Here is a 12,730-nt window from a genome sequence, read left to right as displayed (position 1 = left end):
GAATTGGCTACATTACTCTGCTCTCCTCCCCACTGATAGCTGATGTGTGGTGAGCGTTCTGGCGCACTATGGCTGCCGTCGCATCATCCAGGTGGATGCTGCACATTGGTGGTGGTGGAGGGGAGTCCCCATTACCTGTAAAGCGCTTTGAGTGGAGTGTCCAGAAAAGCGCTATATAAGTGTAAGCAATTATTATTATTATAATTATTATTATTATCCACATGATGGAGAAATGTTTAAGGGCTACTTAGACTCTGGTCAGGGCTCTGATATAGAATTTGAACTCTGAGACTCTTGTTTATTCCTTGACTTTGTCTCTTTGTGCTTTGCTTTGGATTCCTGACCAAATTGTTTGTCTTGCGACCACAATTCCTGAATCTCCCTCTTGCTTTGATACTATACGTTACCTGTGTACAACAAGGACTGCCTGATTCCTGATCCTTTCTCCAGCACTACAACTGGACTCCATGCCTGCCCAACCATCTCATTTGGTTTGCACCCCAGGTGTTTTCGCTTTTCTCCACATTGGTGGCGTGGCTACAACTCCAGGACTTCTGCATGGGTGACCTGGCTGTGCAGCTCGGTAAATCTGCCTCTTACACTGCCAACCCGCCTGCGGCTTCGAACCTCTGTCTGTGTGCAGCACCACACGGCTTCTAATGTCAGCATGCTGCCTGCATATCCCTCAGGTTTCTGTGCAACTCCTGATTCTCTGCTAGCCCCACCGAGCAGCAGTATCATTACAACAACAGATAAATATGTTGCTAGTATCTGTGTTTTGGAATTGTTTTGGGGAAGTAAAAATTCTAGCAATTGAAATGTTATACTTTTGGGGGTAGTCTAGAACTAGATCTATATCCTTTAAAGAACTTATCTTTTGTTAAAAGAAATCGGAAAGGATCCTATCCAGTGATGCCCAAACTAATAGACTATTGATGCCTTTCCCTCTTTCCCAGGTTCATAATAGGGACTCAATGTTTCTGGTGCTGTTTTCTGCTGCTACTGATTCTCATCATCTCCTATCAAACTCAGTTAAAAGAAATTCGAAGTCTAAACACTATAGAAGATTTAAATGATGTGAAATTTGGCCTCAGCCCCCTGAGACATGGACTTAAACTCCTGCACTGGTTTGCGCATAATATTCAATTTATTAATAATGGCTACATGTTTGTACAGTTCAATCCCAGGAGAGGAGGTTATGGATTTCATTACTTTGTAAACTATCCCAGAAGAGGACCTCTTCTCCCTGAGCCGCCCGATCGGAACAGATATAAGTACTACACAGTGGGAAACCTGAACTCCGAGGAACATCACAACGCTAATGCCTTGCCTGAATACATCACAAGAGACTATCACAACTTCCCAAATTCAGATAAGCGTAATATTGACAGACTCATCATCAGACTAAATTCCTATAATATCATTGATCACATCTACATCAGTGAGCACTACATTCCAGAACATACTTGCCGCATCACCCCACAACTCATCAGAGCCATACGATCCCTGGAATTGTCTGCTTTTTTGTGTTGCATTGGATACGGCCAGAAAAACACATGTTTAGTGAAAGACCTTTTCCAATCCTTTTTCTTCCAAGTCTCTAATGACCAATGTCACACTTCTCTTGGTAATGATGGCTCAGTGCCAAAAGGAGGTCCAAAACTCAGAGTTAAAACCACAGGGAGGGGATTTGCCAAGATCACCTGGGACAACCTGTCCACTGAAGATTTAAACAGCTGGGCATGGGTTGGGCTGTACCGAAATGAAAGACAGCCGGATGGTAACTATCTGTCTGGTGGATGGGACTGGATCAGCGGAAGACGATTAGGCTCTTATGAAACCTCAGTTCCTCTGAACCATGGCCTGCAGGTGAGGCTGTTCAGAAATCCCTGGGGGACTTCCCTGTGCAGAGGACTGGAGTTTGATGATTCCTTTCAAAAATATCCTGTTAAGAAACCAGGCTACAAGGCCAGTCTCCAGCTCTACACTAAACATGGCTACGCTTGTGTGCGACTTTACATTGATAAGTCCTTCACTGACTGGAAAAACAAGTTTTATTATTCATGGGTGGGGTTATATTCCTCGTAATACGATGGGACAAGACAATGGAAAACATGGGACTGGGCTACAAACTTCAAGAAAGAGAAACATTTGTCTGAGTCCGGATATCTTCCTGAATATGACGTGTACACTTGTGATCTTGGCTGGCTCCTTCATACATTCCTAACTCTTAACCACAGCATTGCCCCAGGTGTGCAAGCCCGTTTCTTCATTGACTGGAACTATGATAAAATGATTGCATGTACTGAGCCCTGGGAGTCCTGACATCAATAGGGACCAACCAAAGCTTGAAGAGTCCACACTGCACATAAAAAAGAAACATTTTTTCTGTATCAGATTTTTTCCATTAGGCATGTATTAGATAAATTAAAATAATAAGCAAATGCTGAGAATCTATGTGAAATGTATGCAGAAATATCTACATAAACTGTAAACCGTCTCTGATGCTATTCCTGTGCACAGTGATACAGTTCTAGTCTCTAAACTGTTGTAACATTTTTGGCTATCCAAATGGAAGTTATTACCTCAAAAGATGATTTTGAATCTGGGCTATCCATTAAAATTCTACACCAGTCTTGAGTTCTAATATTTTAATCCCAATATAAATGTAATAATTACAGTAAGATCATTGAATATGTTATAATAGTTTGTTTTGCTCCATGCATGGATATCACAGTTCTCTGCAGCAATTATGTACATAACATAGTAACAGATATAATTTTAAACTCTAAGTTGAGCTCTTTTAAATATCTTCTCTATGCAGAATTCATCATAAGAGAAGAATTGTAGGTCAAGCCACAAGTCATGGGCTTCACAACAAAGAAAAGCGCAGTACTGGAGGGGACTGGTAGGGGAAACTGTCTGACCACAGGGGAACAAAATTAGTCTTCTCAGAAAAAGGGAAGGTGCCAACCCACAGCTGACTGCCTTCTGTGTCTTACTATTCTTCATTTTATTGGTCAGTGGTTATTGACAATATGACTCATTAATTTATAGACTGTGTGTTAAGGACCCGAAAGACCACCCAAGAGACCAAGGTGCTCACAGATGACTGATTTTGCATCCCCCACTTGACTCTATTAGTTATAAAAAGGAGGTTTTATTTGTTGTTTTACTCCAATGCTCTGTTGCAAATGTAATGCAGGATTTGAGATGGGTTTGCTCCACACTGACCAAGTGGGATATTGTTTAGTCATGGCCAGTTTCCCCCATCTCAGCGATTGGAAACAATTTCCTCTTTGCTCATTGTCTCAGTTTGGAGGGACAGAGTGATCCAGGCAGTGTTTAGGGGGCACAATACACCTTCCACTTCTTAATTATCGACTTCTCAGTGCTTTAAGGGAGTTCACTGTCTTCAAAATGATTTTCACAATGTTCTTTTCTACAACTTTATTCTTGAATTATTTTGATAGCTCGTTGGTCTTCATGGTTGAATCTTTGATTCCAATCCTTTGTTTTTCCAGGAATGTCAGGTTTATATTATAATTTTGTATACATCATTAAAGAAACACAACTTTGTTGTTATAGATGTTACAATGGCTGGGACATTTCAGTTTCTTGGGTTTCAAAGCAATGAATAGAAGCTATGGATGGAAGCTGAGGTGTTTACAGAGTTGTTGGGCATCTTTGAGAGGCAAAGATCAAAAGGAATCGAACCCAAGTTAGTTAAGTTCTTGGTAAATTATGAACAGTCCTCAACAGTCCAGAAATGCAGGATCAAAGACATGTAGGCAGAAGTATAAGGACAAAGATAGAAAGAAGAAGGAGGAAACAAACAGAAAAGGAAGAGAACAGAACAAGTTTGAATCAACCTCCAAGACTAGATTTTAGCTAAGGATTTGAACATTGTTTAAGGGAGCTTACCATTCTGTTATTGTAAGAAACTGATTTCCTTTCAGAGGATTTCATAGGATAAAAACATTCTATCATGGTTATTGGATACATTTTAAGAATAGGGAGACAGATTCCCAATCACTTTGGAGCAATCCAGATTTTAGGAAGGGATATTTAGCTCTGGGATGCATTCTGCTTTATTAGGATGCAGGTTTCTCTCTTGCGGGCCATTTTAGGTATTTTTTTAGAACTAAGGTAGCAGTCTGGTTGGGAACAATGTAAGCTTCCATGAGGCCTGCAACTTGTATGTCATGTTGTGTGCTTTTAAGTGTGTGTTATTGTCATTGTTAATAAAATTTTGCTTACCCTACCTTGTGTCACGGAAGCTGGGTCAGATTCCCGTGGGGTGTGTTGTAAAGACCCTATGCGTGACGGTGTAATCTGGAAGAGACTGGAGATGGACATCAGGGGGAAAACACAGCAGGGTTTATTCGGGTTGACAGATGGTGGGCTGTGACTGTAGTGAGGACTAGGCGCTCTGAACCTGGGCACGGAGGTCAGGAAGTCTGGGAATAGGGCCTATGCCCTTGGGCTTCTGCAGAGCCCGGTGGTAGGCTGGCCTTCAGACGTCCGTCTTCCAAAGCTGAGCCCGGAACAGCAGAGACGCTAGGCTTATTAAGCCAAATATAAACGAGACACACCGGGAGATGATAGAATCAATAACAGAAACAGGTAGGAGCACCCTCTAAATGAGGTATGTAGAATGTAATAAAGAACAATAGATAGAAAGAATAAAGAATAGTAAATACCTCTTTTATTACTCCTCTGCCACAGAAAAGAAAACAAACTCAAGTGCCTTTAATTATACCAGTCATTCAGGTATATTCTTGGCATATCTCAAACAATAGAGGCTTATTCTTATTTTATTTGAATTATTGATTATCTCAGCATTCTATATTTTTTAACCTCCCTATACTGTATATATACAATATCTAAAAACTGGTGATCAAATTTAACCTCGTTGAAAGCCTTGTTATCATTTTGTACATTTTCATTTTTCCATTTTATTTTCTAGAATTGCATTCTATAATCTAAAATGACATTTTTTAAGATAAAATATCCATAATACTGTAACTCACCTGTTTGTTAGTTAAGCCTATCTTTTTTTAAATAATCAGGCACAACTCCAACACAAAGTTCAATTCTGTCATCAGCTACAATCCTTTCCTAGATGGTATTCAAAGCCGTTGTTTTGTTTAAATAAAATACACGAGGAAATGAGATAGATTCACTGCGAATAGATATTTGAAATCCTTCTCCAAAGTGAAACTGACACACTACTGATTCAGGTATGTTTTAGTAACCTTAATTCCGTATGCTTTCAATCTGTAATCATTTTCTTGTAAAATCCCCATGTAACACATCCAAGTGGAATGATTATTGTATGTCATGTGAACATCTTTGACATGAAAGTATACCTCACTGTATGACCAGTACCAGCTGATGCTAAATACCTGAGGTTTAACAACCATTTGTCTGTTATGATGAATCAACCTGGAGTCTAACCTGTAGTCCCCTGGAAGTTTACATGAGTAAATAACAAAGAAAGCGTGCCATTGATTTAATCAACACCAGTATTTACGTACTGTATATATAAGAAGACATACCGGCATCTAGTCTAGGGTATATCCTGCCTTGTGCCCCTGTGACCCTGAATGGGATAAAGCAGTCAGAAAATGTATAGGTTAGAAGTATACTCCACTTACTTTTATTTTCAATATAAACTGCTGCAATGGCTTCAGTCTCCACTGGACTGAGTTGGCACAAGGTCTCAGTATGACATCACCGACAATGCATTTGCCCTTCTTTCATCCTGTGCTGAAAGAGAACACCGTCATTTCTTACAGCTTTGCCCAGCCCAGCCGGCGGACAAAGACAAGAACACCTGTGAGACTGAAGTCTTTGCTTAGCATGTATCTGGGAATGGTACATTTATAAAACCAGTTTAGTTTGTATAAAATGCATTGTGTATTCAATTTTATGACACATAAAACTTGACCTGGTTTAAAAAGCTGAAGAAGGAGCAAATCATTTTAAAGGTAAAGTAAGGAAACATTTGAAGGACAACTGGAATTTGGTTGCTGTTACATTTTGGAGTGAGAATGTCCACAGTCACAGAAGCACTGGTTTGCACCCCTGAAGCCCCATGGCAGCTAACCAAGCTCCCACTTAGCTTTTTCAGTGACAAAAGATGAGGATGAAGATTAATTTCACCTGTGTGCAATTAATTACTAGCAAGGTTTTTTAAGACCAGTTATGACAGCGCCTGTCTGCTGAGTTATAGAGTTTTCTCTTGTCTCGGCATTCTCTAGCTTTGTGTTCTTTGCTTAGTTATCTCTGACTTGTGATTGTTTGTTTTGGACCACGTCTTTGTGCTTCAAATTGCTTTTTCTCAGGACTAAGTTGCTCTTGTGTTTCTACTCGGCTGGCTTCATCGGACCTCTCTTGAGGATCACCCTTGGTGCTTTCACTCTTGTGATTGATTCCTTGGCCTGAATCCTTGCTTGCATAGTTACAGCTTCAGGCTGTCCGTTGGATCAACCTATGCGTCTTTGCCCTGAGTTTCTTTGGCTTGGACCCCTGCCTGTTTGACTTTGACTTTGGATTGTGTTTTGGTTTGCCTTTCTACAGTACATATAGCCTGCTCAGCTCATGCACCTGCAATTGGATTTAGCCTCCTGCCCCAAAACCTCTGCATTTTCCAGGTCAATGCAGCGGAGTTACAGGTAACTTACAGTAGATTCACCTTCTGATCCTGTAGTGGGGTCTATGTGGAAAGTCACTTCACCATTATGTTTTTTTCTAGATGACGAGCCAAAAGATTCCATAGGCAAAGACAAGTAGTCTCATCTGCTCCATAATTTACATCACTTCACTTTGACTTTATTAGCCATATACAATTTCTTGCATTAGGAATTCGTCTTTTCGCATACCCCAGCTTGCTCTCCATGAGACACAGACACACAGACAGGAAGAGAAGTTTGGGGTCAGAGCACAGGGTCAGCCATTGTACAGCTCCCCTGGACCAGTTGGGGTTAAGGGCCTTGCTGAAGGGTCCAATGGAGGAGGATTCCTCTGCCAGCCACAGGATTTGAACGAGCAACCTGCCGGCCACAGGCACAGATCCTTAGCCACAGTGACACTGCTCCACCCCAATTCACATTCACAACACACAGTGTTTCCTCTTTGTACTTTTTAGCATGAAATTCATCTTTGCATGTTCCCTTGCAGCCAACACCTCATTAAAAAATAAAAACAAAAATTCGGAATCACATACAATCGCTTTTGTAGCACACATGACTCAGAACTACTTACAGTACTGCTGAGTGGTGTAGCTTACTTGAGAACTAAGTTTTGTTTGGAATGTGTTGACACTGCTGATCATGTCGATGACATTTTTATTTTGTCCCTGCAGCTCAACATTCAGCTCATTCAGCAGTTCAGTCAAGTCTGTGAGGAATGTTAAATCCAGAAGCTACTGGTCATCCTCTAATTGGGCATATTAACCATGTTTAGATGACTTGAGAAACTCTTTAATGTCAGGCAAAAGCTGTCTGAACCTTGCCAAAAATGTTAGTTTTTGAAATCTCCAATCAGCAAGTCAGCAGCCACAGCAAATGCTTTTTTTATTACTTCTCGATCCCCGAATGACTTGTTGTGTTTAGCCAGGATGTGGCTCACACTGAACAATGCGATGATTGCCGCTTTCCCTCTTGTATTAGGCTTTGTGAAAACTGACTGCTGCTAGCTGAGATTTTAATTTTTCCTCCTTTCTTTTCCATAACTCACTATAAGCGGGAAAGTCCACATCATACGTTTTGTGTGCAGTTTTGAAATGTTTTTCTATATTTCCCTTTTTCACGTAGACGCTAGCATTGCAGATTTGAATGCAGTTGTACAAAAAATAATCATGCTCCCATTCCTTGTGGTAACGGTAAGTTTTCAGTCTCTTTACTTCATCATTTTTGCTCAAACACTACAACTATCAAATAGGCAATCAAACTTATCAAACTGCTGGTGAACTTGTCACGGCCAGTCTGTTTTGTTTCTCTGTGCACTATAGTGAATGTGGGGTTTGTGCGGCGATAACCAAGAGAATGTAGCACACACAACACTCTTTATTTACAGATCTCCTGTATCCTTTTTTTTTCAGTGTCAGCCAGCACTCAGGGAAGAGACTTTTACAACCCATTCGACAAGGGCTAAACACACACAAGGGCAGTAAAATGTATGACATTACATGCACAGATCTGAATGAATTTTTAGGCTATGGAAAAAAAGAAATAGTCAAATAGCCCATAAACGTTATTCCGATTGATCGACTGGCAAGATCGACTGGTTGGGAACCCCTGCTCTAGACTTACCCCTCCATCTGTAATCCAAATACATTTTAAACCCCCACAAACCTGTGAACAGCAGGATGTTGCTGGACATGCCGGACATGCTGGAAGACATGAGGGGCAAACATCCATCTATCCATGATTGGTAAAGGCCAGGGGGAAATTTGGATAGGAAGCTGAAAAACACCCCTGCTTACCCTGGTGTCTTTTCACAGTGTAGTGTCCCCGTCACTATACTGGAACATTAGGACCCACACAGACCTCAGAGTGAGCGCCCACTACTAGCCCCACTAACACCTCTTCCAGCAGCAACCTTAGTTTTTCCCAGGAGGTCTCCCATCCAGGTACTAACCAGGCTCACACCTTTAGAACCTTTTTTTTACAACATAAATCACTGAAAACACAAATTAAGCACAGGCACACAAGTACAACTGCTTTGCTTCACCAAGCCTTGGTATTTTAGGGTAAAGTTAAAAGAGCTGTGTAATTTTCATGCATTTCTAATGTTATTGCAAAATTAAAATACATATATAATTCTATCTTTCAATCTGTCATTATATATCTTAAATGTAAAGAATTGACCTCCTTTAAGGATTTTTGAAAAGGGTTTTCTGAAACTGCAGTTTCACCTGAGACACAGGTGGAGATGTAGTGTTCATTCATGAGCGAGTGTCCACTCTTCTCCTTCAGAGCAAGACTGGACATGGTCATTAGTGACGTCCCTGCTTTTGGACAGATTGGAGTGCCGTTTCAGAATCTTCTGCACGAAGTTAGTGAATATTCAACAAGTTAAACGGTGTCACGGGAGTTCGTCCTGACTCTATAGTGCGTATTTTGGACCCTATGCAGACAGTATGATACGGAAGAAACTGGAGAAGGACAACAGGGAAAACACAAAGAGGATGAGGCTGGGAAGACAGACAGGGGGGCGTGATGATGGTGATCCGGTGCTCAGGGGGCATGGCGAACAAGTCCAAACAGTCCAAAAAGGGAAACCCGGGCGCAATACAGGGTCCAGGTACTAGGATAGTCATCCAAGACAGACAAGGTTAAAATCCGGAACAGGAGCAGGGAACCAGGAAGATAAAAGCAGGATGAGCCCCGGTCTTAGACAGTCAGGATGCCATGATGAAGCCTGTGCCGTAGGTTGTCTTCTGGACCTGCTAGTAGGTGGGCTTCCGGGCGTCCATCTTCCAATGCTAAACCAGGCATAGCGGGAACGCCGGGCTTAAATAATAACAGGCAAAACAAGGGGCAGGTACACATAATAAACTAAAATATGAAAGGGTGGGAGCGCCCTTAAGAGGAGGGATGACGATCGTGACAAACTGTGTACAAAAATCCCTTTAACAGCATAATACCGTTCAATAATGGCTGCTTCTCAATTAATTCAGTTACACAGATCCGCACGTATTCGTTTTTCTTTGTGTGGGAGTTGGCGGTAGTTCAAAGTGAGCAGATCGAACCCACTACAATGTGCATTTTTCTTTGTTGCTTATGCAGGAACTTATGCAAGCCTACTGTATGTCTGTGTGAAATCACATTGCAGCCTGGCATTAATGACATGGAAAATCAAAGACAGGTCAAGTTAAAATAATATGCATGAAAACACTTTATATATAAGTTAAAAATAAACATTAAGCACATCTCATGGACCTCTCTAAATTCTGGGGCCCTCTTCAGGGATTAATCCTGCCCAGTTCCCCATTGAGAGACCCACTAAGTGGAGAATAGACCAGATTGTTTCCTTCCAGCTGTTTATTAGCAATTTATTTTACATTTAATTAATATTTCAATTAATCTCATCACATGGCCTGTTCTTCCCCCTCCTCTAGCTTCTCAGGGCTGTTCCACAGTATGAAGAATTAAGAGTGAATTACAAGTTGCTCCCAAATAGACAGGAAATCCAATGTCATGACACTCTGAGCCTCTTAACACAGAAACGTGAGGCAGGCAGGAGTCTTGACGAAATTACATATGAATGGAGATCATGAATAAAGGACTTAAAATAACTCATAGGAGCTCAACTCAAGATGATACAGGGCCTAAAAATCTCTCTGCATCAAACCTAGAGTGCCTGGGATTACTGGAGTCAGTGAGGAAACAATGAAATTACTGCTGTTGGATTAACATACTACTACAAAACAGTTCATACTGTATGTCCATTAAATTCTGCATTTAAGATTTGGACTCTTTTTAAGCTACCTCTTGTCCAGGGGGTGCTAATGTCAGAGCTGTTAGTGAACCTGCTGTATCTGAACACACAGCCCAATTACTGCTTTAACCAGAGTCCCCACGCTCCACTCCGTTCCAGCTGTGTTGAGTGGAATATGGGCTCAGCTGATTGTGTCTCATCCTCTGCTGCTTATAAAGCTACTCTCTTTCCAGTCCTGCTGTCCTGGGAGTTAATAATGCTAAACTGCTCATCTTGCACCTTGGCCTTGGACTAAGACAGAGTAGGAAATTAAAATTAATAAATGCATGCTCCCTCATTGTGAGAGCACTGGGAATAGACTGTAATTATAATTTACCAAATCTTCCCATAATATTTTCAGTAAATTAACATCAGATACCTCTAGAGGGAACACTCCCCATGGGCAGGAAAATAACTCTTCGAATATCAGAGACTGGCAGCACATTGATAGGGTGCCTTGGGTTCAATTCCAGACCAGGGCTGCTATCTGTGGGGAGGCATCCAAAGGTATGGGGTAGGTGAATTGGCTTCTGGGAAAATTAGCCCTGCTATGAGTACGTGTGTATCTGTGTTTGTGTGTGTGTCCTGCGATGGACTGGTGTACTGAAATGGAAATCTAATAAGTAAATTGATTCTTAAAATGTAGAGAGCTTTAGGAAAATATATAACAAGGATGTAACTGCTGTGCTATGTGCAGATTTTTAGAAGACAGTGTGTCAACAAAGTACGCACTGTCTAGGTTACTTTTAGAAGACAGTGTATCAACACAGTATGTACTGTCTGGGTTATTAGATTAGCCGAAGGTAACTGATAAGCTTTGCAAAAAGTATATTGGTGCTTCTTCTTTCGTTTTTATGATGTAATCTGTTTTGTCCTAAGGAAAGGAGAAGCAGCTGGATACTTAGAACAAAGTGTGATAGCACCCAACTCGTCAAGGGCATGGGATGTTTTAATAATGTTTATCTCTGCTGCTTGAAGAAGGGAGTATGAGAAACTATTTGAATAACTGCTCTTCTTTGCTTAAAGCAGAAACCTATAAGGAATGGAAAATTACTGCTTTGCCTGTCCTTGAAGTGTTGCATCAGCTTAAAAAAGATATAAAACAAGGGCTCTCCCTGCTTGTTTTTGAATCAGCTTTCACTTCTCTGCACAGACGGGGTGATGGCTTTTTCCCATATTGTAATATGAATAAAGACCTTACTGAGTTAATACCTCTCCTGGCTCTTCTTCGATAAAATTCCACGATAGTACCTTCTATTGTGTATCTTTCCTTGTGCTTGCCAGGATAGAGTCTGGCTCCCCTGATACCCTGAATTAAAAGTAGTATTTAGAAAATGGATGGATTAATACCTTAAATCAGAGCTACAGTATGAAGGCATTTGGAAGAGTTGCTAACAGTACATGGTGAGCAACCCCTGGTTCTTTTTAAACTGAAATATTATGAAAGTGGCCAAAGGGCTGCTAAACATCTAGATTTCAAAAGAACAAAGAACATTGTTCAGGAACAGAATTTGTTAAAGAACAATGTTTTTTTAAAAATCAGGCATTATTATAAATACAAGATAAAAGTCAAAACAACCGATTACTAGAAGAACCAAAATAGTTCAAGATTATTTGCCAAATTCTATCAAGATTTACACAGTACAAATGATGTAAAGGGTATGGTTGGTAAAACTGAATCAGACTTTTAAAAATTTAATTAACTTGGAGTATAAGAAGATCAGAATAACATCCCTATTCCTCCGATAACTAAAGATGACTTTAAAACTACAATTAAAAACCTTAAGACAGGCAAATGCTTAGGCAAGTGATGGATATACAACTGAATTCTATAAAGTTCTCTAAATTCTGCAGGAAGAGCTAACTCCCACTCTGTTTACGGTGTGTATAACTAACCTCCTCACTTTTTAGCACTGTCTGCCACTTACAATCTGTATTTTGGAACACATTTTTCTAAGCATATGTTATGACCCCACGTGTCTAGGGGTAAAAGGGTGTAACATTTAGGATGGATTTGGATGCAGGTGGGTTTCTGGTGAGGGACTTAGGAAGTGTGATAACAAGGTTGATGCTAAAGAGATTTATTTTAAAGTGAATAAGTGACTGGTACAATTACAGGACACAATAACACACAGGTAAAGGGAACTAGAGTGGTGCCAAAGGAAAGAAAACAACAAATAAAATGGAGCTGGCTAATAAAGTGAGGGAAAGCTGACCTAACTACCAAAACAAAACCCGAAAC

General features: G+C 40.7%; 1 protein-coding gene across 1 annotated transcript; it reads left to right on the top strand.

The window, feature by feature from the left end:
- The first annotated feature begins 1,038 nt into the window (after nt 1–1,038).
- LOC148646980 (uncharacterized) lies at nt 1,039–2,305 on the top strand. Its single transcript, XM_088608827.1, has one exon. It carries the CDS (start codon nt 1,165–1,167, stop codon nt 2,086–2,088), a length of 924 nt encoding a protein of 307 aa, XP_088464953.1. The 5' UTR covers nt 1,039–1,164; the 3' UTR covers nt 2,089–2,305.
- The last annotated feature ends 10,425 nt before the right edge of the window (nt 2,306–12,730 follow it).

The sequence above is a fragment of the Lepisosteus platostomus genome, chromosome 16, assembly GCF_059453375.1.
Source record: "Lepisosteus platostomus isolate fLepPlt1 chromosome 16, fLepPlt1.hap1, whole genome shotgun sequence".
NCBI classification, from domain to species: Eukaryota; Metazoa; Chordata; class Actinopteri; order Semionotiformes; family Lepisosteidae; genus Lepisosteus; species Lepisosteus platostomus.
The sequence above is the reverse complement of the archived record's forward strand: the minus strand, read 5'-3'. Positions and strand labels throughout refer to the sequence as shown.

Excerpts from the sequence above, each read along its gene's own strand:
- LOC148646980 (XM_088608827.1), top strand. The coding sequence starts at position 1,165 with ATGTTTGTACAGTTCAATCCCAGGAGAGGAGGTTATGGATTTCATTAC.